Source organism: Stenella coeruleoalba (assembly GCF_951394435.1).
Source record: "Stenella coeruleoalba genome assembly, chromosome: 13".
Lineage (NCBI taxonomy): Eukaryota > Metazoa > Chordata > Mammalia > Artiodactyla > Delphinidae > Stenella > Stenella coeruleoalba.
This window is the reverse complement of record NC_137159.1, coordinates 61,039,857-61,067,033: the sequence shown is the minus strand read 5'-3', so window position 1 is coordinate 61,067,033 and position 27,177 is coordinate 61,039,857. Positions and strand designations below refer to the sequence as shown.

The 27,177-nt window shown below is 45.7% G+C and overlaps 1 protein-coding gene across 5 annotated transcripts in view; it reads left to right on the top strand.

The window, feature by feature from the left end:
- The window catches only part of VIT (vitrin), a 126,122-nt gene extending 100,837 nt beyond the window's left edge, over positions 1-25,285 (top strand). For all 5 annotated transcript variants that reach the window (XM_079940404.1, XM_079940403.1, XM_079940407.1 and 2 more), the window contains 4 exons: positions 9,457-9,560; positions 13,519-13,745; positions 20,100-20,613; positions 24,087-25,285. In XM_079940404.1, coding sequence (XP_079796530.1) covers positions 9,457-9,560; positions 13,519-13,745; positions 20,100-20,613; positions 24,087-24,265 — 1,024 coding nt within the window. In that variant the 3' untranslated portion in view covers positions 24,266-25,285. The remainder of the gene's footprint in view (positions 1-9,456; positions 9,561-13,518; positions 13,746-20,099; positions 20,614-24,086) is intronic.
- Positions 25,286-27,177: the final 1,892 nt, after the last annotated feature.

The window sequence follows — 27,177 nt, the reverse complement described above, 5'->3', positions numbered from 1 at the left end:
CCAGAGGAAAGCATGGCCAGAGCAAGTCGCTGGTAGGTGAAGTCTAGCAAACAGAATAAGGAAGAGAAGCCGCTCACATTTCAGCTGCCACCTGGATCCACAGGGGCTAAACGCCCGCTGGACCTTCCATAGGATTTTGTTTTTATCCCTGATTTCAGTATAAATGGAACAGAAGTGCACAGGTTCTTTTGAACTGTTTAATCAACCCCAGGATACCGACATTGGAAAACAGCTGTAGAATAAAGCCAAATAACGGTTTCTCTTCATTTCAAGGTGAAATCCGGTTCTCTGACAGGCGCCCCGTGTTTCGGCTCTGAGGTGGGCTGCATCTCCTTACTTTTTTACTTCACAGCCCACCCAACTCAGCCCTGACTGAGCACCCTCAGCTGAGCCTCCCTTCCTGCCCCCCCCAAAGCAGGAAGGATGCCCAAGGGCTCCCGTGGATCAGCTGAGCCACTGAGTGTGGGGCAATTAGAGTAGGGAGAAGAAACGAGGTGTCGGGTCTGGTGTGATGGGCAGAATAATGGCCGCAAACCTGCCCACGTCTGGAACCCCCGGATGTGTTACCTCCCAGAGCGGGAGGGGCTTTGTGGATGTGGTTAAAGTCAAGGACCCTGAGATGGGAGATGGTCCTGGATTACCCAGTGTCCCAGCTTAATCAGCTGAGTCCTTAAAAGCAGAGAACCTTTCCCAGCTATTATCAGTTGGAGGGAGATGTGACTACGGAAGATTAGTCAGAAAGATGCGACAGCTTTCTTTGAAGCTGGAGGAAATGGGCCCTGACCAAGAAATGCAGGCTGAAAAAGGCAAGGCAATGACTCTCTCTCTCTCTCTCTCTCTCTCTCTCTCTCTCTCTCTCTCTCTCTCTCTGTCTCTGTCTCTCTCTCTCTCTCTCTCTGTCTCTCTCGAGCCTTCAGAAAGGAGCAGAGCCCTGCCAGGGAGACCCAATCGGGGCTTCTGACCTCCAGAGCTGTAAACTAAGTGTGTTGTTTGTTGAAGCCCCTAAGTTTACAACTGAGATAGGCAACTAATACACCTGGCAAGGAGGACCATTCTGCCACATTTCCTTGAGCCTGCAGCAAAGGAAGGAATGGGAGGGGTGGGGCACAAGCCCCGGCTGGAGGGGGCCTGGGAGTTGCAAGTCTCAGCACCTCAGGACTTCAGAGCAGGAAGGGACTGCCCAGCCCCGACTTCACATTGTGATCCCCAGGGGAGCTTTTAGAGATGCTGATGCCTGGGCCCCATCCCAGCCCTATTAAACCAGAATCCTGCAAATACCCAGAAGCTGGTCTTTTCATCTATAATTCCAATCTGTAGCCAAGGTGAGAATCCCCAACTCCCCGAGAGGGCAAGGGACAGCTCGGCTTCCCAGGTGAGAGGGCAGCACCCGGCCGAGCACAGGTCTCTCCAACTGCTGCCCCGTCCTCTCCTCACGCCCTCAGCCTACACTGCCTTTACAGGAACTAACAGGACGCGAACAGCCACCTGACTGCCTGAGAGGGCTCTCCAGGGCCTAATGGCACTTGCAAAGAGCCCCCTGCCACTTCTCTCTCAAGGCAGGTGAACCCTTGAGCCACAGGCCTTGGGGACACAGTCTCAAGGCTGAATGAGCTGGGAATACAGCTCACACAAGAATCTTATGTTCCCCACCATGTGGTTCTCCCAGAGGGACAAAGGAAATGAGGACACTGCCCTTGACTTGCACCACTTCTACTCAACAGTTCCCCTTGACCCCCCATCGCACATCGCTGGGTCTTATCCCAGTGCCCCCCACCCATGCTGAGATCATTCTCCCTAGACCCCTGGACCATTCTGCTAGAGAAGCAGGTGGCCACCCCCATGCACATTAGAACCACTTGGGGAGCATCTGAAAATCCCAATGCCCAGACCCAACCTCAGATCGATTAAATCAGAATTTCTGAGTGTGGGACCCAAGTGTCATTCATTTTTAAAACTCCCCAGGTGATCCTATTGCACAACCAGAATGTGAAGGCACAAATATTCCCACGGGGCTGTGCTCTCATCTGGTGAACCCTGTGTCCTGGGCCCCTCCTGTCTCCCCGCCAGGTTGCCACCCTAGGGCTACAGGAGCTCCATCCTCCTCCCTCCTCTCAGCCTTTCTTATGCCTGCTCCAGGCTTCTTATTTATTCTTCTCCCTTCCCCTTATCACTGGCAGCCCCACAGCTGATTTTCTTGATTCTTACAGCAACCTCTAAGACATTGCCACTCAAAATGTGATCCATGGCCTCACCTGGGAGGCTGTTAGAAAGGCAGAACCTCGGACCTCACACCCAACCTGAAGAATTAGAATCTACATTTTAGGGACTTCACTTGTGGCACAGTGGTTAAGAATCTGCCTGCCAGTGCAGGGGACACAGGTTCGATCCCTGGTCTGGGAAGATACCACATGCTGTGGAGCAATTAAGCTCATGCACCACAACTACTGAGCCTGAGCTCTAGAGCCTGCAAGCCACAACTACTGAACCCACATGCTGCAACTACTGAAGCCCATGCACCTAGAGCCCGTGCTCCACAACAAGAGAAGCCACCACAGTGAGAAGCCCATGCACCACAATGAAGAGTAGTCCCCGCTCGCCACTAGAGAAAGCCCATGCACAGCAAGGAAGACCCAAGGCAGCCAAAAATAAATTAAAAAAAAAAAAAAGAATCCACATTTTAACAAAATCCCCAGGTGACCGGGAGAAACGGCTAAATTTGGGAAGCACCAAACACTGTGTCTGTTGCCAAGACATTCCGTGTCCCTGGACTTACACAGCCCAGCGACGTGGTAACAGAGAGCAAGCCAAACAGCCCCCTGGCTCCAGAGTAATTCTTAGATCAGATTACTCATCCACATTTCCTCCAGCAGGAAGACGCTTGCAGATTAATTTTCTATTTTTTGGTGGAGGGGTGGAATTATTGTTGCTAATTACCAAAAAAAAAACCCTACTCCTCTAAAAACAAAATTTGATTATAAGACTCTGTTCCACGTCTCTGATCCTAGGAAATGTGAGAAAGGCCAGTGTCCTTTCAAAAGGGGCTAGTTGTGCTAATTCCCTCAGCAGGTCGGCCTGGGCCCCATGCTCAGTCCTTTGTAGGGAGAGGCAGAATCATTTTCACTCCGAGTGGGTAATACCCTCAAGGGACAAGTCTGCCACCTGACCTGCAGTCAGCAGCATGTCCTCAGGCAACCAGGGTCACCCTAGAACATCCTCCTGAGTTCACAGGCATGGTTCACCTCAATGACTAAGTCCATAAATCATCACACTTTAGCATTAATTAAAAGGCTAAGGATAGTCATGTTATTTTATTGTAACCTTAAGGTGATGATGTCTTGTTGTAGGAAACAGTTTCAAAAGGTTCTTGTTATAGGGAATATGGTTAGTTAATGTGTCTCTACTGGCATAAAAATTCATTTGAGAGGCTCACTCTATGTGACTCAAAGCATTATGGGGTAAACCAATAGACTCTGGGACTTTAACCAAATGGGAACCTCAGGACTGAAAGGGCCTCAGAAGTCCTCTAAAATCCAGGGCTTCCCAAGCTGTCCCAAGGATGGGATCCATCTGGATCCCTTATTTTAAAAAATCCCTATCCCCAGCCCAGACCTACTGAATTGAGTTTCTGCTGGGAGGAGACCTGGTAACCTGTGTAGTTTAACAGGGTGGCTCAGGTGAGACGTGTCATCAGGGAGGCCTGGAGACACTGATGTTCTGTCCAGTTCCCTGCCCCCAGGCCCCAGCCTTCCTAGGAATCACCTGTGCCCATCTCTAACAGGCGTTCTTTCTTCTCACACACTTGCAGGATAGTCCTTTCCTGTTGCATGAATTATCCCTTTCTACGCATAGTCAAATGCTGGCTCCCTATCATTTCTCTTCATTAGTCTTAGTTCTTTTTCCAAACATAGAACAATTTGGTATTTTCTCCTTGAGCTGTAAATCTTTATTTTCTTCTCTTAGTTTCAAAGGAAATCTTTGATATCACTGAGGGAAAAAATGTGTTTTCCTTTAATGAGATCTTCTAATAAAATTACAAATTAAAATGTTGCTTACATTAAAATATAGTGGCACATCTCTTTGAACTTTTAAAATAATCTTCATCTCTGAAAAGGCACCAGGCTAGGGGTAGGGATTTTTTTAAATAAAAGTGTTCTCCTTTTATTAAAAAAAATCCCTTCCCCTAGCCTGGTGCCTTTTAAATAAAAGGCCACCAGCCCATATATCCTAAAAAAGGACACATACACCCGTGTGCTCTGGTACTGAGAGCTGCCAGTCTGCAGGTTAAAGACTTAGCATTCATTCCTATAATTTAATTACATTACCTTTTAACAAAGATTTATTGAGTGTTTACCACGGTCTAAGCGCTATGCCATTTGCAGGGGATACTAATGCAAAATTCATCTAAGTGGTCTGATTACATTTGCCTGTAAGTCCCTTGGTGGGTGAGCCCTGCGGCTTTACTCCTAATCGTCATTTTAGCAACTGGAAAGAGTTTCAGAGGTCCTCTGATCCAACCTTTCAATTCACTAAAAATAAATAACTGTGATAGAGATTCTGTTCTTTGGGACTTCACCAGCTAGTAAGGGAGGCGATATTTTTAAGAGAAATAACATTAAATAAAATGAAAAGCATCTATTCATTGGGTATATGAATAGCTCATCTGTCTGCTTCTGAAGATAGATTCATCTATCGCTATGATGTAATAGGGGAAGAGAGTGGAGTGTGGAGCTCAGAGGGGAGTGTTCAGTTCTACCCGGGATGATCTAAGAGAGGAGAGGACATCTGAGCTTCCTCCTTCCCTCCCTTCCTTCCTTCCTTTCTTTCCATAATTCTCTATTACCCCCTGTATGCTAAGCACCAGGGATAGGAAACACTGGGACATAACACCTGTTCACAAGTAGGTTACAGTCAATCTTCATGATTTACAGACCCCATATCTACAAATTCACCTACTCCCTAAAATGTACTTGTATCTCCAAAATCAATACTTAGGGCACTTTCACAGCTGTTGTGTGGACATGCACAGAGAGGGTATGAAATATACAACATTCCCAGCTGAGGGTCAACAAGGCGATGCTCTGCCTTCTAGTTTCCGCTGGTTACTATAAACAAGTGTCCTTTTCACAGTCTATTTAGCACCTCATTTTTCTGCTACTCACTGGTGATTTCACTATTTTTAATGGCCCCAAGTGTAGTGTTGAAGTGCGATCTAGTGTTCTAAGCACAAGAAGGCTGTGATGTGCTTATGGAGAAACTGCAAGTGTTAGACAAAATTCCTTCAGGCAACTTATTGTGCTGTTGGTCATGAGTTCAGTAATAATGAATTGATGATTTGGTATATTCAGCAACAAAAAGAGGAAATTTGTTGATCTGTGTGTGATCAACAGATTTGATCTGCTCCAGAAAGTGCTAAAGTACCTAATATCTATAGTGCATGATGACGCTATGGAAAAGATGGAAAAGTGGCTGAAGTTAGGAATTCATGAAATGATGACTGATTTTTTTTTAAGCACAGTGGATAGCACTGTGAGACTGAAGGCCGAAAAATTTACAGGAGCACTACCCAGGGTCAAGAAAATGTTAAACCCTTCTCAGTATTTCATTATACATAAAATTTGCATATAATTATTTGTCAGAAACATATATTAAATTGGGTACCTTGAAACAGAAACATACATAAAACAAGTTTATATACTGATCTATTGATGAAAATGTGACCAGAGGCCCACAGGAACATAAGCCCATATTTTCCCTAGGAGCAGTGGCTCAGAACTTGCTAATATGATGTTTGCAGCAACTTTATAAAACATAACTATTGCAGATAACAAGACTTGACAGTACATGTAGTATGGGAAAGAGGTGATCAGTCACTCTACAAAGTGATCGACATTCAGACAGCCTCATGAGCAGGGGAACACTATGGATGTGACTAGCTTCCGCACTTAAATACTTTTTCTGTAAACACTTCTGAAAGAAAATTTTATATTTTTGCTTTTGAAATTATTTGTCTGTGAGCAACGCTTCATTTACGATCAGCTATGATTTCTTCACAATTGTCAGACACACTCAGGAAATCTTTCAAAGTGAGAAAATCTAGCCTCAAAATCATTTTCAAATGTAAGTAGAGTTAAAATTTTTCCAGTTAATGGGGCATATATAACATTATGTTTGGTAGACGATTACGTAGTTGTTATTGTCAATATCAATTTCTCAATTTTCTATTTTATAGCTAATAATACGTTTGTTGTTTTAACTCATTCATTTTTTTTTTTCCAGTCCCTGAAAAGTTCATATTCCTTGGTTACCCAGGGTAGATCCAGACTTTGGGGACTCTGAAGCTTATGTAGCTTGGGGACTCTTTTAAGAAAAAGAACACAAAATTACAAACACAAAATTAGGCCCCTTGGAAGAAGTATCATTAGGATCCAAGTTAATCCACCTCTGATAGGCACTTAGCACCTGTTGGATAAAACATCCTCTGCAGAGGCCACTGTGGTGCAGGAAGACCAGGTAGGAAGCTATAGCTATAGCTCAGGAAAGAGAAGATCATAGTCCAAACTTGAGGATGGAAAGGATGAGAGAGACACAAGAAATATTTAAGAGGTTGGTGTGACAGGAATGCATATTGCTGCGACGACTTTATGAGTCAGAAGAGGGATTACAGAAGGGATGTGGGTGGTGATGGAGCAGATATGGAAGATAATTGACTTCAGTTTTGGAAATATCAAAGCCAAGGAGCCTGTGGACCACACCCAGGGACCACAGGTGTATGGAATTATTCCAGATGTATGGAAGCCTTTTATTTATTCTGAGGTTCAAGAGAGAGGACTGATCAGTGTGCATGAAACAGCTGTTGGCATATGAATGGTCGGTGAACCCCAGGTGGCTGAAGTTGATGAGATCCCCCAGGGTTGTGCATAAATTAAGAAGGGATGCATGAGGGAGATAGCACTGCCGGGAACATCAGCACTTAGAGGTAGAGATGCACAGAAGAGGAAAGAAGAAATGCATGTCTCTTTAACACTGTTAATGGAGTGCCTGCAGGTACCACATACTGTGAGAGGTGTCCTCAGCTAGAGGAAGCAGTCAGGCACAGAGGTTGTCAGCTGGGGCTGGGGCCCAGGGAGACAGGTAGCTGGAGCTTGGAGGGTGGGCACAATTGGGGTTTCCCAGATGAGGGAACCGATGAGCAAAGGCACAGGGCTAGAAAACCAGGAAATAGTGAGTAGCTCATTCTAAGTAGACTATAGGTGAGAGTGAGAGAGAGAACGGTATGAGCCTGCTAGGCTGGAATCAAGTTACGGATGGGCTTTGAAAGCCAAAATATGAAGTTTAACAATAGGAGTCTCGGATGATTTTGAGCCAAGTTTTACAGTTAGAGCTGAACATGAGGAAGGGTTCTCTAGCAGACAGGCATATACCCAGCACTGCAGAGACTGACATAGAGACTCATAATAGAACCAGCAAGAAGTAAGGGAGCCTGAACTCAGAGGGTTGCACAGAAACACAGAGGAGGGGATAAAAGCAAGTGCTCCAGACAGAGGAACTTAGGAGACGTGCCTGACAGGTCCCACGGGTCCTATGACTGAGCAAGTAAAGATGGGGTCCAGGTTTTGAGCCTAGATGGCCAGGGGGCAAGTACAGCAGTTACTGAAATTGATCTGTGAGAATAGAAACCGGAAAGCCCTGGAGCCCCAAGGGAAAGAAGACTAACCCTGAAAGTACTAGAGTTCCTTCGCTGTGATTCCCCCTCCCTGGGCCCTGAGCAGTGGGGTGTGTTAAAGCAGCCTCGGTTCGGTTCGCAGCCTTCACATGTGGCTTGATGGTGAGGTCGAGCTCAGCCAGAATGCCCACATTTCTCTGTTCTGCACTTTGCTTTATTGTTGTTGTTCGTTTGTGTTTAATCCTGAACTAGAACTTAGTTTTCACCTGGGGGCTTTTCATCTGGTTGGATTTTTCCCCAACACCCACCCTAGTCGAGCTCGTCTTAAACTTTCCTTGTCTTCGCTGAAGGTAATTGGTCCTCCCGGTTTCACATCACCTCTCGCTTAGAGAAGTGGACTTCTGGGCAGTTTGCTTTGGTTTTGCCCAAGGACCAGCCTGTGTCCCTCATATTCACTAATGAGATGGAGGACAGAGGGGCATCCTTCCAGCCTCTTTCCGAACTCTCCTCCGACATAGATTACCTTGTGATAGCTAGGAGGGTCGGATAATAGGGTCGGAGCAGGGGAGGGAGGCAGAGGATATCTCCTCTCAAGTCCTGGGGAACTGGCTTCCTGGTGACTGCACTGCCAGGTTCCCCAAAGGACTGGCAGAGAATCCACTGTAGGGCCTGGGAATTCCCACCTGAAACTGCCGAAACCTGCTTCTTCCTGGATCTACTCCAGGTGTTTATGGAAAGACTTGCTTTTAAAGGTCTCCTTCTCCCTCTCCTTGAAGACTTAGTAATCTGCAGCCAGGACCAGCTACATAATTTGCAGTTCCACATTTTCAAAAAGTATTAAGCATTTCAAGACAGCAGCATCAGAGCACTGAAGCAAGTGCAGGCTCTTCTGGTGTTTGGGGCTCCGTGTGACCCTAGAGGTCACACCTGCACGAAGCGCTGCCAGTGGCTGAGTGTCAGTGCTTCGAGAGATGTGATTCCACTGTGCATCCCCACTTCATCCTGAGTGTGACCACACACGTCCACCCCACGGAGCCCTCGTCCCTCCTGACACACCTTCCACCTGGTCATGAAAGGTATTCCACACCCCCTGCTCAGCTGCTCCCAAGCCTGTTAACCAAGGAGAATCTGCTCTAGAGAAGGGTTCTCATTCTGTTTCTCCACTTAATTCACTCTAACTCCTCTCCAGCTAACCTTTTTCAGCCCTCAATAAAATAGATGTTGACCTTCCGGGTAAGATTTGAATATTCTCACCCAGTCACAGGAGCCACAGAGTGAGAAAGATGAAGGGATGTCTTCTCCTTGACACAGCTGTTAAGATGCAGTTCCAGTGCTGGGGTAACCCGGGGGTGGCTATCAGCTGAGACTCTCTTCCTGGAAAGGAGGGTCTGGGGCAGCCTGGGGACATCCTGACATTTGCAAAATCCCACTTGACAACAGTCCTGATCTTTAACAACATAAACGTTATGACCTTTATTTTTATCTAGATGAGGAAACTGAGGCCCAGAGAAGTTAGATGACTTCTCAAGGTCACACAGCTAGGAAACAGCATAGTCAAAACCAGAACCCACACCTTCAGAGCCCCGAAACAGCCCAATCTTCTCTACACACACTGTGGAGGACCCAGTCCTCCCATTACTTCTGTCCACAGTGGGGCATTTTATAAACACCAGCTTAAGGCTTTGAAGCAGCTTCCATTCTGTTCATATCTAAAACAATCAGCTCTGATTTCTGCTTTCCTCAAAGTGTAATAACTTTCCAGCTAATTTTTATTTCTTGTTCTGAATCTTCAGAGACAACCCTGTTACCCAGTTTAATCTCAAGACTCACATGAACTCCCGGGATGTGAAGACAGCCATAGAGAAAATTACCCAGAGAGGAGGGCTTTCTAATGTAGGTATGTGATCCGGATGTCAATCTTCTTGCTACCATGGTTCTCTTTCTTTTCATGCTAGATAGAAAAAGGAAAAAATCAAAATAATCCTTCAAGAAATGACTCACATAATATCTGTATCTTTCCTCAAGTATTATCATGGATTCGGGGGCAAAAATCATTACCACATACATGCTGGAGAGTTCCAGCACGCCGGGTTCCTCAGATGGCAGCTTTCTTCAGGACAAGTAGAACTGCAATCATGACTATCCCAACTGTTCTCCGAGTCATCAGCTATTTTTCATTATATTTTGTGAAAACTTTTTTTTTATAAAAATAAGTAAAATTTGTAACCAGTTCCATTCAGGAAGCTCCACAGTGCCCCTTGAGAGTGTTTTTCTAATCAGCTCCTGTTATAGTAATAACTGTGCAACAAGAGACATGGTCTTTGTTTCAAGCTGAGTCTCTATCTGATCCTTGGTGGTGGTGATGGGGTGGGGTGGCAGTGGGGTACCGGAATTCCAAGGTCAAGATCTAGTCCTCAATGGGGCAGGTCCAGAAACTCCATTTTATCAGTTCCCCAGAGGTGACCAGGCCTTAGGAAACAGTTTCACACGAACCAAGCTCAAAGGCCACCAATGAGCCCATGCCAGTGTACTAATTTATAAATGGTAGTCTGGTTTTGGGGGCACTGGGAAGGCTGTCCACTTCTTGGGGAACCTGTCTGTACCATCGCAATCCAGGGAAGTGGAGAAGTGAGCCACAGTTGCTTGACATGGAACGCGCACAGGGAATAGAACTATCTTTGAAGGATCATCTACAAAATTACAGTAAACCTGATTAATTATTTCCCTCTCCACCTCAGTGTTTGTCTCTGTAGACCAGTGTATTAGCATCTGGCAAATGAAGAGCCTTTGATCTCTGAACAAGTCTAAATAAACACTGGCCAAGTCACTGCTATCCAAGACACCAAACCAGTATTACCTCATCAGGAGCATGACAGAATTGATGTCTGATTTTTCAGTTTAATACTTATATCAGTGAAATTCCAGTAATGTATCATGCAGTAAAACTTTAAAACTTCAGGGGCTTCCCTGGTGGCGCAGTGGTTAAGAATCCGCCTGCCGATGCAGGGGACACGGGTTCGAGCCCTGGTCCGGGAAGATCCCACATGCCGTGGGGCAGCTGAGCCCGTGTGCCACAACTACTGAGCCTGTGCTCTAGAGCCTTCAAGCCACAACTGCTGAGCCCACGTGCCACAACTACTGAAGCCCGAGCACCTAGAGCCTGTGCTCTGCAACGAGAAGCCACCGCAATGAGAAGCCCGCGCACTGCAACGAAGAGTAGCCCCCGCTCGCCACAACTAGAGAAAGCTCCCGAGCAGCAACGAAGACCCAACACAGCCAAAAATAAATAAAATTTTTAAAAGAATTGTTTAAAAAATAAAAACTTTAAAACTTCAGAAGACATTCTGTTTCTTTGATGGGATTAATAAAATCAGCATAAAATCATTCTTTCAGTGGGTAACATGTTCTATCTCTGCCCTGTATTGATCTGGGTTTGGGTTTAGAGAACTGAACCCATTCCAGCTGGTTTAAGCAGAAAGGGATTTATTTCAGGGTATTAAATGGTTTTGAGAATTACTGAAGAAATGGACTCTAGGCTGAGCTTTCGGAGATGGCTTCCCAAGGCTTCTTGCAGAACCAGGACCTCTAAGGAGCTGTACCTCTTCCAAGATCAGGAAACTGCTTTCTCAATTCTGCCACCACAGCCTCTTTAGGAATCTGCTTCAGCCAGGAAGCCACCATGATCAGGAAGTTTCTGCTATAGCTGCCAGCTACAAAACCATGCCTTGCCTGCTCCATTCACAGCCACAAAGTGAATGCTCTGCACCCTACGTTCTCAACACCAAGGAAGCTGGTGACCAAACATAGGCGCCTCTGCTAACACTTCCCTGGAGAAGTCAAACACTCTACAGACTTGTCAGCAGAAACAGCAGAATCAAATCTCATGTGTGTGCATCATTTCATGAAACTAAAACAAATCCAGAACTAGCTGCAAGGAAGTCTCAATGTAGTTTTTAGATTTCCAGCCTCTGCTTTCAAGACATGCTGGAAGGTGGATGGAATATGTATTGAGCACAAATTGACCATGACCTCCAAATTTAAGATTGCTGGGGTCAAGGTGATCTTCTGATGGCTCCCTGTGCTCTGTCTACAGGCAGTTAACGTTAAACCGGGGGGACTGCTGGGTGCCTTGGGCCTTGAGGGAAATCAGCCCCAGCTGTGAAAGCAGTTCTCAGCAGCCAATGTTTCCCTTAGCAACTGTGTGCTATGCAGCCAGCTCACATGGGTTCTCCGAGACATTTCTCTAGCAACTGAGTATGTAACCATTTGATCCTTTCATTTGTCAGGTAAGATTATACTAGCCAGGGGAGCCAGGATGCTGGCCAAAACCAAAGAAGCATTGAGTGTAATGTCATTAACCCTAATGTCTTAAGAAGGTAGCTCTTAACTTTTATTTTGATTGGGGACCCCTTTGAAAGCTATGGCCCTTGTACCCAAATAAATATTTATATACACAAAATACTGTGTATAAATTCAGGGGATTTGTGGGTACGCACCCCCAGTGCCCCCGGGGTTCACAGAGCCCAGGTTAAGAGCCCTACCTTACTATATGCAGCTATGCTGACTCTAGGGTGACCAGTCATCCCAGTTTGCCCAGGGGCATATGGGGCTTCCAGTGCTAAAACTGGCAAAGTCCTGGAAAACTGGGACAGTTGATCACCCTCCTTGATTCCAAAAAATTTCGAGACCCTAGACAGTGTGAAGTATATGCTTGAGAAAGCCATGCTGGGAGGCTGTGCTATCCCTCTCAACTGTTGCTCTCAGCTGAGGCAGGTTGTCGTCATGGAAACCTAGGCCCAGAGGCCCCGAGTGACCCACCCAGGCCACATGGCCAGTAGGCGGCATAGCCAGGCTAGAACACCTCTCTTAGTTCTTAGTGGGTGCAGCGCGTCCCGAGCCAGCCAGACCTGTGCCCCTGGTGGCACTAGACACAAGATTCCACTGAACCCAGAATATAGCCTTTCCCACCCAGCGGCTGCTGGAGCACCGGACTCACCCCGAGCCACCGTAGCCCAAGGAGAGGCTCCCGTCACTTCAGCTCCCCCCACCCCACACTCTGGGAAACGGCACAGGGGCTTAGTGAGGTTGGTTCCAGCACCCAGGCAGAGAACAGACACTTTTGTTCCTATGAAAGTTTTTCTCATTTGTTTGCTGGTCTTTAAAACTTTTATTTTTTGAATTTAATTTTTAAAATTGAAGTACAGTTGATTTACAATATTAAGTTAGTTTCAGGTGTACAGCAAAGTGATTCCGTTATATATTTTTTCAGATTACTTTCCATTATAGGTTATTACAAGATATTGAATATTGTTCCCCGTGTTTTACAGTAAATCCTTGTTATCTATTTTATGAATAATAGTTAGCATCTGTTAATCCCATATTCTTAATTTATCCCTCCCCCGATTCCCTTTCCTCTTTGGTAACCATAAGTTTGTTTTCTATGTCTGTGAATCTGTTTCTGTTTTGTATATAGATTCATTTGTATTATTTTTTAGATTCCACGTGTGATATATAATATTTGTCTTTGTCTAACTTACTTCACTTGGTATGATAATCTCTAGGTCCATCCAGCTTGCCGCAAATGGTGTAAAACTGTAAAAAAAAAAAAAAAAAAAAAGAAAGAAAATTAGAAGTTAAAGGCTTAAAATGAAACGGGAGGGAAACGGCTAGTGGTGATGGTTCCACGACGTTGTGAGTGCATTTAATACCACTGAACTGTACACCTAAAACTAATTAATGTGATTAAAAAAGAAAACGAGCCAACAAGGGAGGGAATGAGTATTTTTCTGCATCTTTTTATGCTGCTATGATCAGTTCCATGATCATTCCAAGCACGAGTTTTCTTTTTCTCCCAGGCCGGGCCATCTCCTTTGTGACTCAGAACTTCTTTTCCAAATCTAATGGAAACAGAGGCAGTGCTCCCAACGTGGCCGTGGTGATGGTGGACGGCTGGCCCACGGACAAGGTGGAAGAGGCATCAAGGTTTGCAAGAGAGTCAGGAATCAACATTTTCTTCATCACCATGGAAGGTGCCTCTGAAAATGAGAAGCAGTATGTGCTAGAGCCCAACTTTGCAAACAAGGTATGTAAGTGGGAGACCCACCCAACGTAAGAATTCCCTGCACTTTGCAAAGCTGTAACAGCCATCCAGGCTGTGTCTCTTTTTCCTTCAAATGGGTGTTAAGCTCACTTCTAGGTAGGAGGGCCTCCAGTGAGAGACTAGTAAGTCTGGAACCTGCAGTTATCCTCTCAAAGCAACCCCCCACCCCACGACCACCACCATGTACCTGATGAACTGAGGCCCAGCATCAGCACCTTGGGAGGAGCAGGGTCCCCAAGGTCTCACAGTAAAGACTCCCCTGAGCTCCCCCTATAGTCCCAGGGGACCTCAACTGGGCAGCCCACAAGCCTTCACACGAGCATGCACATGGGCACACATGCACTGCAAGTTAACTAATCTGATAAACAAGAAAAAGGTATTGAATCAAGTCAGGGAGATCAGGATTTCAAACTCAGCTGCCCCTCAGTTCTGTGGAAATGCCTGGCAGGAGATGGGAGCAGAACAGATGGGGATCCAGGCCCTCACACCCATCCCCCCAAAGCAGCCCATTTTTTGTATATTTTGTACAGTGGGACCCCACATAAACCTTCCTCCAAAGACAGGACCCCAGGTTTAAAAAGGAAAGGAAGAGAGAGGGCAGACAGCAGAAGCAAGAAGAACTACAATCCTGGAGCCTGTGGAACAAAAACCACATTCACAGAAAGACAGATGATGAAAAGGCAGAGGGCTATGTACCAGATGAAGGAACAAGATAAAACCCCAGAAAAACAACTAAATGAAGGGGAGATAGGCAACCTTCCAGAAAAAGAATTCAGAATAATGATAGTGAAGATGATCCAGGACCTCCCTCAGAAAAAGAATGGAGGCAAAGATCGAGAAGATGCAAGAAATGTTTAACAAAGACCTAGAAGAATTAAAGAACAAACAAACAGAGATGAACACTACAATAAATGAAATGTAAACTACACTAGAAGGAATCAATAGCGGAATAACTGAGGCAGAAGAACGGATAAGTGACCTGGAAGACAGAATGGTGGAATTCACTGCTGCAGAACAGAATAAAGAAAAAAGAATGAAAGGAAATGAAGACAGCCTAAGAGACTTCTGGGACAACATTAAACACAACAACATTTGCATTATAGGGGTCCCAGAAGGAGAAGAGAGAGAGACAGGACCCGAGAAAATATTTGAAGGGATTATAGTCAAAAACTTCCCTAACATGGGAAAGGAAATAGCCACCCAAGTCCAGGAAGTGCAGCGAGACCCATACAGGATAAACACAAGGAGAAACATGCCAAGACACATAGTAATCAAATTGGCAAAAATTAAAGACAAAGAAAAATTATTGAAATCAGCAAGGGAAAAACGACAAATAACATACAAGGGAACTCCCATAAGGTTAACAGCTGATTTCTCAGCAGAAACTCTACAAGCCAGAAGGGAGTGGCATGATATACCTAAAGTGATGAAAGGGAAGAATCTACAACCAAGAATACTCTACCCTGCAAGGATCTCATTCAGATTCAACTGAGAAATCAAAAGCTTTACAGGCAAGCAAAAGGTAAGAGAATTCAGCACCACCAGACCAGTTCCTCAACAAATGCTAAAGGAACTTCTCTAAGTGGGAAACACAAGAGAAAAAAAGGACCTACAAAAACAAACCCAAAAGAATGAAGAAAATGGTCACAGGAACATACATATCGATAATTACTTTAAACGTGAATGGATTAAAGGCTCCAACCAAAAGACACAGGCTCGCTGAATGGATACAAAAACAAGACCCATATATATGCTGTCTATAAGAGACCCACTTCAGACATAGGGACACATGCAGACTGAAAGTGAGGGAATGGTGAAAGATATTCCATGCAAATGGAAATCAAAAGAAAGCTGGAGTAGCAATACTCATATCAGATAAAATAGACTTTAAAATAAAGAATGTTACAAGAGACAAGGAAGGACTCTACATAATGTTCAAGGGATCAATCCAAGAAGAAGATATAACAATTATAAATATATATGCACCCAACACAGGAGCACCTCAATACATAAGGCAACTGCTAACAGCTATAAAAGAGGAAATCGACAGTAACACAATAATAGCGGGGGACTTTAACACCTCACTTACACCAACGGACAGATCATCCAAAATGAAAATAAATAAGGAAACAGAAGCTTTAAATGACACAATAGACCAGATAGATTTAACTGATATTTATAGGACATTCCATCGAAAAACAGCAGATTACACTTTGTTCTCAAGTGCGCATGGAACATTCTCCAAGATAGATCACATCTTGGGTCACAAATCAAACCTCAGTAAATTTAAGAAAACTGAAATCATATCAAGCATCTTTTCCGACCACAATGCTATGAGATTAGAAATGAATTACAGGCGAAAAAACGTAAAACACACAAATACATGGAGGCTAAACAATATGCTACTAAATAACCAAGAGATCACTGAAGAAATCAAAGAGGAAATCAAAAAATACCTGGAGACAAATGACAATGAAAACACGATGACCCAAAACCTATGGGACGCAGCAAAAGCAGTTCTAAGAGGGAAGTTTAGAACAATTCAATCTCACCTCAAGCAACAAGAAAAATCTGAAATAAACAATCTAACGTTACACCCAAAGGAACTAGAAAAAGAAGAACAAACAAAACCCAAAGTTAGCAGAAGAAAAGAAATCATAAAGATCAGAGCAGAAATAAATGAAATAGAAACAAAGAAAACAATAGCAAAGTTCAATAAAATTAAAGGCTGGTTCTTTGAGAAGATAAAACTGATAAACCATTAGCCAGACTCATCAAGAAAAAGAGGGAGAGGACTCAAATCAATAAAATTAGAAATGAAAAAGGAGAAGTTACAACAGACACTGCAGAAATACAAAGCATCCTAAGAGACTACTACAAGTAACTCTATGCCAATAAAATGGACAACCTGGAAGAAATGGACAAATTCTTAGAAAGGTATAACCTTCCAAGACTGAACCACGAAGAAATGGAAAATATAAACAGACCAATCACAAGTAATGAAATTGAAACTGTGATTAAAAATCTTCCAACAGGGCTTCCCTGGTGGCGCAGTGGTTGAGAGTCCGCCTGCCGATGCAGGGGACAAGGGTTCGTGCCCCAGTCCGGGAAGATCCCACATGCTGCGGAGCGGCTAGGTCCATGAGCCATGGCCACTGAGCCTGTGTGTCCAGAGCCTGTGCTCCGCAACGGGAGAAGCCACAACAGTGAGAGGCCTGCGCACGGCAAAAAAAAAAAAAAAAAAAAAAATCTTCCAACAAACAGAAGTCCAGGACCAGATGGCCTCACAGGTGAATTCTGTAAAACATTTAGAGAAGAGCTAACACCCATCCTTCTCAAACTCTTCCAAAAAATTGCAGAGGAAGTAACACTCCCAAACTCATTCTATGAGGTCACCATCACCCTGATACCAAAACCAGACAAAGATACTACAAAAAAAGAAAATTACAGACCAACATCACTGATGAATATAGATGCAAAAATCCTCAACAAAATACTAACAAACAGAATCCAACAACACATTAAAAGGATCATACACCATGATCAAGTGGGATTTATCCCAGGGATGCAAGGATTCTTCAGTATACGCACATCAATCAATGTGATACACCATATTAACAAATTGAAGAATAAAAACCATATGATCATCTCAATAGATGCAGAATAAGCTTTTGACAAAATCCAACACCAATTTATGATAAAAACTCTCCAGAAAGTGGGCCTAGAGGGAACCTACCTCAACATAATAAAGGCCATCTACAACAAACCCACAGCAAACATCATTCTCAATGGTGAAAAACTGAAAGCATTTCCTCTAAGATCAGGAACAAGACAAGGTTGCCCACTCTCACCACTATTATTCAACATAGTTTTGGAAGTCCTAGCCATGGCAATTAGAGAAGAAAAAGAAATAAAAGGAATATAAATTGGAAAAGAAGAAGTAAAACAGTCACTGTTTGCAGATGACACGATACTATATATAGAGAATCCTAAAAATGCCACCAGAAAACTACTAGAGCTAATCAATGAATTTGTTAAAGTTGCAGGATACAAAATTAATGCACAGAAATCTCTTGCATTCCTATACACAAATGGTGAAAAATCTGAAAGAGAAATTAAGGAAACAATCCCATTTACCACTGCAACAAGAAGAATAAAATACCTAGGAATAAACCTACCTAGAGAGACAAAAGACCTCTATGCAGAAAACTATAAGACACTGATGAAAGAAATTAAAGATGATTAAAAAAAAAAAGAAAAGGAAGAGGATAGGAGGGAGGGGTGGGGGGATGCCCGCAAGCTTTAGTGTTCTGTGTCTCCAGATCTACTAGGGCTCAGCTCCCTGCACGAATCCTGCACTTCATTGTCCTTGAAATTCTCATCTCCCTTAACCTCTAGGACATGGTGTGGCTCTTACTTCATTTGCTCTCTCCTCTTTTCCGTCTTTTTTTTTTTTTTTTTTTTTTTTTGCAGTATGCGGGCCTCTCACTGCTGTGGCCTCTCCCGTTGCGGAGCACAGGCTCCGGACGCACAGGCCCAGCAGCCATGGCTCACGGGCCCAGCCGCTCCGCGGCATGTGGGATCCTCCCGGACCAGGGCACGAACCCGTGTCCCCTGCATCGGCAGGCGGACTCTCAACCACTGTGCCTCCAGGGAAGCCCTCTTTTCCGTCTTGTACCCTAAGTGTAGACTTCCCCAGGGCTCAGTTCTTTGCCCTCTCCTCTGCTCTCACTAGGTTTTCTCCCTCCAGAACCTCTCCCAGGGCCACAGCTTCAGCCTTTGCCCACAGGCAATGACACACTCATATGTCTCCCTCCCTGGTCTCTCTGGAGCTCAACAGCCATTCGTTTCCAGCTGATTGACTAGTCTCCACCCGATGTCCCCAAGAGCCTTAAACGTTACATGCAAAATGCCAAGTGCATCATCTTTCCCACCCAAATTCTTTCCTCCTCTGGACTGTATATACGGGCCCCACAGCTGTCTCAGACAACCAGAGTCACCCCAGGACACCCTGTCAGCTCCCATGTCACATATCTCACATCTGTCCACTCTTTCCCATGCCCAATACCACCTCTCCAGTTCAAGCTACTACTTTATATCTATTATTTCTCCCTCCAGTTTAGATTTCACAATGAAGCTCATGTTTATGAAGAGTTTTTCCAGTCCTGTGGGGTCCTTGCTTCAAATCCTTCATTATTCCCTATTATTCCCAAGGTCTTCTGGAGTGTGGTCCTAACCCAGCTTCCCAGCGCATCTTCCTAGCTCCAGCCACCTGGCATCCTGCTGTGACTTACTCAGGCTGCCTGGTGGGGAATCCCTCCTCTCCATCCGTTGGCTACAACTCAGCTCAGCCTCAACGCCCATCTCATATGCCACCTAAGCCATGGAAAGGTTTATGAACCCCATTAGGTTTTTACAAACCAATTAAAGTATATTTCCTAGGACATTTTAAAGTCATTTCTTGTCTTAAAATAATGTTTTAATTATACACCTTCGATTGTAGCCATCAGGTCTGTGATTCTCTCTGTGACCCACGCACACCCACCCCGTCCCCCAGAGAGGCAGCGGCAAGGGGGAAACAGTCACTTCCAGGAACACACCAACCAGCTTGCTCAATGTTTATTTGCAGGTGTCTTGAGTTTTTTTCTGGAACAAACTTGGGCACAAGTAAATATTAAGTTGCCTGGAGGCAGGGTTGTCCAGAGGACAGAGCTTGGGTTCTACGAGCAGACAGATTTGTGTTCCGGCCTCAAGGATTCAAGGGATGTCACTTAACAGCTGGTCCTCGGTTTGTTCCTTCATGACAAGGGGGTTATAATTCCACCCTGTAGGGTTAAGTTGGGGGGTTAGTGAGATAATCTAAGAACATCTAGCGTGGTGCCTGACACGTGTGGAACTCCCTTCCTGCTGGATGCAGGGCTGCTCTGGAAACAATTCTTTAGCTATGTCTCATGCGTGCCTTTTGTTTTCCCAATCACAACAAAAGCTTTCTTTAATCTCTCCTGGGTTGATGCCCACCAATGCCAACTTCATGGCTGGCTGCCAGTACAAATGAACAGAGGGGCCTGAGGAGGCATAAATATGAAGCTGAAACCAGTGATTCCCCTCTCCCTGTGGATTTGCTTGACTGATGGCTCTCCACAAAAGCAGAGACCTGGCTGAGGGCGTGGGAGTGAGTCCAGGGATAACTTGACGGGTCTCTGCCCCGGTGAGCACCTGACTGGGTGAACCGAGATGGAGAGAGCGCATTAGGAGGCCTGGTGCAGGGTCAGGGGGCGTGGCGAGGGGGCGTGGCCAGGCCCCTGACCTGGCGGGTGGCCTCCCCCTGTCTTTCAGGCTGTGTGCAGAACGAACGGCTTCTACTCGCTCAGTGTGCAGAACTGGTTCAGCCTCCACAAGACCGTGCAGCCCCTGGTGAAGCGGGTCTGTGACACCGACCGACTGGCCTGCAGCAAGACCTGCTTAAACTCGGCCGACATTGGCTTCATCATCGACGGCTCCAGCAGCGTAGGGACAGGCAACTTCCGCACGGTTCTCCAGTTTGTGGCCAACCTCAGCAAAGAGTTTGAGATTTCCGACACGGACACGCGGATCGGGGCCGTGCAGTACACCTACGAGCAGCGGCTGGAGTTTGGGTTCGACGTGTACAGCACCAAGCCTGACGTTCTCAACGCCATCAAGAGAGTGGGGTACTGGAGTGGTGGGACCAGCACGGGGGCTGCCATCAACTACGCCCTGGAACAGCTCTTCAAGAAGTCCAAGCCCAACAAGAGGAAATTAATGATCCTCATCACTGACGGGAGGTCCTATGACGATGTCCGAATACCGGCCATGGTCGCCCATCACGAGGGTGAGTGAGCTGGTCTTGCTGACCAGTCTGGGGCTGAGCGTCGCTCTGGGGCTTGGTGGACCAGTGGGACAAAGAAGGGACTGTCTCTCTATGCACTGGTTTTGCCTATCACCTAATAAACTGTTCAGAACTGCAGGGAGAGTGTTAGGGGTGTAGTTCAACACTGCAGGCCCCACTGGGCAGCAGAGAAGGGTCAGGCAGGGGCCACCACAGTGGCTTCCACAGTGTCACGGCAAACCACGGCCTGTGGGTGACTGCCGACGTTAAGGTCCCACACTGAGGCAGGGCACACCAACATGTGACACACTGAAGAGGAATTTGACTCATGGCTTTCATCTCCATTGAAGACCACAAAATTGTGTTAGAAATTTGAAGAAAATGGATGTTTTAAAAGAGTGCTACTTTTGTAAGCAACTGCTAACCAGATATTGGAGGTTTGGGGGAGACCTCAAAGAAATTTTCATTCAAAATATTTAAAGAGATATTTCCATATGAAAATTTGGAAGAGGGCAACAGAAAGTTTACAACCATGAAAAGTGAGCAAACTATTTTTGTAAATATTTAGAAAATCGGTCATATTTAATGTTTTGACAGAATCTATGTATAACCAGTTTTGAAAGAGCCATAAAATACCAGGAAAATACAAACAACCTGGAGAAAACCCCAAGTGATAGTAATAATAGTAATGATAACAGAAGTAAACGGAGTGGTCAGTGAACCAAAAACCTGTAGATAAGCACTAGTGAAGAGACTCACTCATTGTGGGGGTAGTTTTCTTGTCTGCCTACATTAAACTTGGTTCAGATGCAAGATTTTCCATATTCTTTAAAAGCTGCTTTTAATCCTGCTTGAAACAAGGAGGGGTGTAAAAATAAACAAGCCTTTAGGAACCAGCAGTTCTGGCTTCTGGAAACCAAAGTAACCAGACACCAAGTTCAGACGGTCTGCCCAGTGATTTGCCCTGTGCGGAGCACTCATAATGGTGGGATGGCAGGTGGCCCGCGTGCCAGCCTTCACAGGGCTCCTTGGGCTCATGTCAGCAGAGGGAAGATGGTTTACGGCTCAGAAGCAACCTGCCCAAAGTTCCAAAGCGAGTGGGAGGACGCAGGTGGGGCAGCTCTCGACAAGCCCAGGGCTCTCCTGCTTTTTCCAAACGTCTGGTCCCACTCATGTTCAGCTCCACTCACTCATTTTCCTAGATGCCCCTCCTTTGCACCTCACCCAGAGGGTAGCCTTAGCCTACTTGTCAGGAGAAGTGAAGATCAAGGGAGATGTCCTGGGCACTATCAGGGCTGTTATGTTCTGGGCAGCTTTAAAGAACAAGGACCAATAGATGCAAGTGACATGGAAGCAATGAGCACTGTGGGAGTGTCCAAGCCGAGGCTGGGTTGCCAGTAGAAATCTCTAGTACTGCTTATGCTGTCTTTACTGCGGGGCAGTCCTTCCATCTTTGAGCAGAAACGAGGGCTTAGTCAGTCTAAACCCCATTCTGCAGCCAAGCTATTCCTGCAGCCACTTGGCAGGGGTCTAAAGCCCAACGCTGGCTTCTCCCAATGTGGACCGTGTTCAGAGGAAAGACACTGGAGAGGTAAGAGAAGGAACGGGCAGCTTAACTTCAGCTCAGGGAGCCACAACAGAAGAACAGCTTAGGGACTTCCCTGACAGTCCAGTGGTTAGGACTCCAAGCTCACACTGCAGGGGGCACGGGTTGGATCCCTGGTCTGGGAACCAAGATCCCTCATGCCGTGTGGCACGGCCAAAAAAAAAAGGCCAGCTTAGACCAGAACCACGTGAGGTGTGGATGGCTCTCCGGTCAGCAGGACAGGGCACCCGGAAGATGCTGGAGAGAGCGATGTGGGCCCTGTGAGTGGCTGGCGGGGGAGAGGAGCCTGGCCGGAAACCCTCACCCAGGCTCTGCCCTCTGTCTCATGGCCATCTTGCTAACCCCACCCTGGCCAGCCTGGAGGGGGCGTGGGAATAGGTCAAGCACCCGCTCACCAGGCAAGAACTACACAGCAGGCAGCCTGTTTCCCCACTGAGAACAGATCCCTGCCCTCCGAATTCCTCTCCTCCCTGCTGCATGTTACAGTCCAAACCCTTTAATCCTACTATACTCGTTCCCATTTGCATCTAGACCAGCTCAAGTCCCTCTCTTCCTAAAGAGGGAAATAATTCTTTGACCCCATGTTCTAGCTCCAGTTACCACCTGCCTCCTCTTTATAGCCACATTTCTGGAAAGAATCAGCTATATGTGCTGCCCCACATCTTCATTTCTTTTTCACTCTCAACTCACAGCAATTCACTTGGTTTCTTTGGCATCTACTCCTCTGCCGCTGCTCCCTTCAAAGGCTACCAATATCTTATTTCTGTTTCTTCTGAATCCAAAGAGTGCTTTTCCCTTTCATCTTCCATGACCTCCTGCATCAGTCAACACTGCCCGCCACTTTCTTATCGGTAAACACTTACTTTTCTGTGGTGATGGAGCAGATGCTGGGTCACAGCTCTCCAGGTCCTTGTGCAAGCAGGGTTCCTGCGCCGGGAATGAGGTTGGAGCCTATGGCTTATAAAGTCACCCTCAAGCCTAAAGTAATTCAATGCCACCGTTTTTTTGTCTAGGTTTGCAGTAGAGAGAGTTTATTCGCAAGGCAGACAGGAGAACCAGCCTCAAATCTACCGCCCCAAGGGCAAAGAGCTCGGGGTATTTATAACAAGTAAAGGAGCCGGGCGGTCTGAGGCGTGGGGAGTGTGATTAGAAAAAGGTGTGGAAGTGTTGCTCTGCGCAGGCGTAACCAAGCTACAGGCCTCTGCGCTTGTTCTAAAGGTCACCAAGCGGGCACTCGCGCATGCCCCGTTGGAGGGTCAGTGGTCCTATCCTGTCTTAACCAGCTCAGTTGAGCTAGACGCAGCTGACGCTAAGGTCAGCTCACAGCTGACTCCAAGTTTCTGGAGTACAACTTGGACAAACATCTTACTGTTTAGGCTACGTGCCACTTGGAGGACATGCAAGTCTTAAAACGACCTTGATTAGTGAAGGCAGGTGAAATGGATTTGACTACCCATAGTTTCATTTTCATTTAAAAGATCTCGAACCGACTTTTGATGCATGTAAGACTGAATTTTGTGCGCCCCTACACACAGAGCAAGTGTGTGCCATGTGGTACAATCTGCTCGGCACCAAAGTTTCACTTGTCCAAATGTCATCCCCATGCTGCTCCTGGACATGAAATTCTTATCATGCATTTACTCCATTTTCCTGTTTTTTCTCTCCAAAAGATTGTAAACGCCTATGAGATAGCAACTATACCAACTTTATTGCTGCTGGCATACAGCAGATGTTCATGCTTTGGGCACATTTCTGATTTTGGACTCAGTTGCCTTCAAGCACAATGGCCAACAGAGCAGCAGGAAGGCAAGGATTCATTTCAGTACTTTCCCTTGGGGACATTTGCTTCATCTACCCTTTGTCCCCACAGGAGTGATCACCTATGCCATAGGCGTGGCATGGGCTGCACAGGACGAGCTGGAAGTCATCGCCACTCACCCTGCCAGGGACCACGCCTTCTTTGTGGACGAGTTCGACCACCTCTACAAAGTGGTTCCCAAGGTCATCCAGAACATTTGTACAGAGTTCAACTCACAGCCCCGGAACTGAATTCAGAGCAGGCAAAGCACCAGCAGATGCCGCTTTCCCGACTGGCTCTCGGACAACCCCCAATGCTTTATGGGACACACGTGGGGCAGCAAGGCACTTAGGGCTTGGAAACCACATGTTATTTTTCTTTGCCAGTGTGGTTTTTCATACTTCGAAACACAGAGTTAGAAAGGTGATCATAAATTTGTAGAATGAGCCAAAATAATCCATCGTTTGGGGAATGCTGGGGATTTTACATTTTGAGAATTGTTTTCAAAATAAAAATTGAGAATAGAACACAGCACTTACGAAGGCTTAACTAGAGCTTTTGTGAGATTTGTAACATTTTAATTTCCCATTAGAATTCTGTAACTCTCCACAAGTTTCATTTTTGTCATGACAATATAGGAGATGCTTAATTACATGTTTGACAGGATTTCATGCAATCACTCTGACCGTGTCATGGGTAGTGTTCACAGGGTTTGTGGCAGGGCCACCTCTCTGCTCTACTCATGCCCCAGAGCACCTGCCGTGCACTCTCTCCTGGCCCAAGGTGACAGCGCACCCACGGGGGTGCAGAGACAAGGTGACAGCAGCACGGCAGCGCCTGATTTACCTCCCTGTTCTCTGTTATCAGAATCACGGTGTTCCTGCAGTATATGGAGCAGTTGGGGAATGGCCCTGGAGGACCACACTGACCTGGCTTTAAAAGTGGTGCATCAGGCTGGTGCAGCCACTCTCAGCCCGAGCTGCACATTAGAATCACTTGAGAGTACAATGCTTGTTCCCAGGCCCCACGCTAATCCAGTGAAAGCTGACTCTCTGGGAAGGGAGTCTGAGCATTGGCAGGTGGTACTGATGATATGCTGCCAGGATTGAGAACTACTGAGCTGCCTCGGAGGGGTCAGTGTTAGAGCTGTTTCCTGGGAGAGCCCCTGTTTATGCCTGTTGTTGTTGAGTCCCATTTAGTTTAGCATTTGTCTTGCATATTTCATTTGTTAACTAGATACTGTTATTACTAGTTTCATTAAAATAAGCTGGCATGGGTTTGGTTGAACTCCACTTTTTTTTTACTTCTGGCTTCTACCAAGGACTCATTTATTAGGATGTGAAATTACATACACCACAGGGAAACATTCAGAAGAATCCTAAATAGAGATGACTAACTTGACAAGTTATATCCTGTAAAAATATGTGCTGGAGAATGCTACTCTGAATGGAGGCCAAAAGACAGTACCTGTGTCAATACTTGGGACAAAATATTTACATAAGAAATTCTGAATTGAAAATAGCATCCATTTAGCAGAATTTGCATAGAACTTACCAATTCTCAATACCTGAGGAGTTATTGTCAATTAAAAATGTTGTGGTCTACAGAGAAAGGTGTCAGCAATTTCAAATTTATTAACCATAGATTTTATTTCGAAAGCAATTGCAAACAGATTTGTTCAAAACCTTCAAAATAGGAAAACTAGCTTCAAAAAGGAAATTCTTCATAAAGATACCAGAGACACATTATTAGTGACAGATTTAGCTAGGAAACTAATTAAAGAACATAAGTACTAGGAACAATTATTCTGCCTATGATTTTGAATGTGCAGATAATTGATATAAAGTTTTTTTTCAATGTCACTTCAATGTACACAAGTTTTTTGAAGAAAAATTTTATTTTGGAAAATAGTTTTGGAATATAATTATTTTACAGGGTCCTTAATATAAAAACCAATTTGTCATCAATAAGTAAATACTTCCAAAACTAACATAATTTTAATTATTTTGGTGTTCTCTTTCATTCATTGTCCCAGTTTGGAAAATAAATTATATGGTCACCCTAGTTACAGGTATCATAATTTTGAAGATAAATGAAACCTCTTCAAACGTGCCCATTGTCGACATGTCGTCAACACGTATTTGAGTACATGCTGTGTGGACCATCAGAGGTGAAGTGCTCCGAGCTTGAGGTCCTCAGAGGCTACGGTGTGGTCAGAATTGTCCGTGTGGATGTTCAAGTCGCCAGAGATGGTGACAGGAGTCAGGATGGAGAGAGAAGCAGTGAGCCAAGCTCATGGATGCTCAGCGGAGGACAGAGGTGACTAGGAGGTTGGGAGAGGACAGCAGTGACAGGGCTGGAGGGCCGAGGCCAGATTCAAGGGAGCTAGGAGCAGACCCATCCCGACTCCAGGCCTGAAACACGTGGGGTGAGAGAGCACAAGGAGCCCCCACTCGGGGGGTTGAGGAAGACAACCAGGCTTCAGGTAAGAGCAGGCAAGAAGGGCTTGGGCCTCTGGGGGCTCAAGTGGGAAGGCGGCAGTGCAGGTGGGGCTGGGTGAGGTCCACGGAGCAGGGTGGAGACAAGGGTCCTGGTGGTGAGGGGTGCCATGGGAGGCTTGCATATAAATGCCAATTTGCTCAACCTAAACTGTGCCCAGCACTGCTGGGCCAACACTGAAATCTTAACACAAAAAACAGAACTTTGGAGACAATCTACATCAAACTCTTCAATGGCAAAAAAAAAAAAAAAAAGGAAACCCAGGCCTTAAGAAGTTTGTGCTGATGCGAAGGGATAAAACTAGAATTCAGATCTCCTGTCTTCCAGTGTCCTGACTCATCTGAGTGCCTTCGGGGCATCCCACAAACACACACCTGCTTCTGCACACTCGGGGGCTCTGGTCCAGCCTTTGTGGAGCTCTCTGGGTCCTGCAGACTCAGAGCCAATCTCCTAAGGCAACTCTATCTTTGATTCTATGGTCTCAGCAGGAAACCTCTTCCGTGCCCTTTCTCCTCCAAGTCAACCAAAACAAGCGGATGAGGAGCATCGGACCAGCTTCTCCAGATGCAAGTGATGTCTAAACTCCGCTCATCTTAATTGGCGCATCTCTTGAGAGTTAAGGCTCTTTGAAAGAGGTTTCTTGGCTATAAGTTTTGCAACAAGG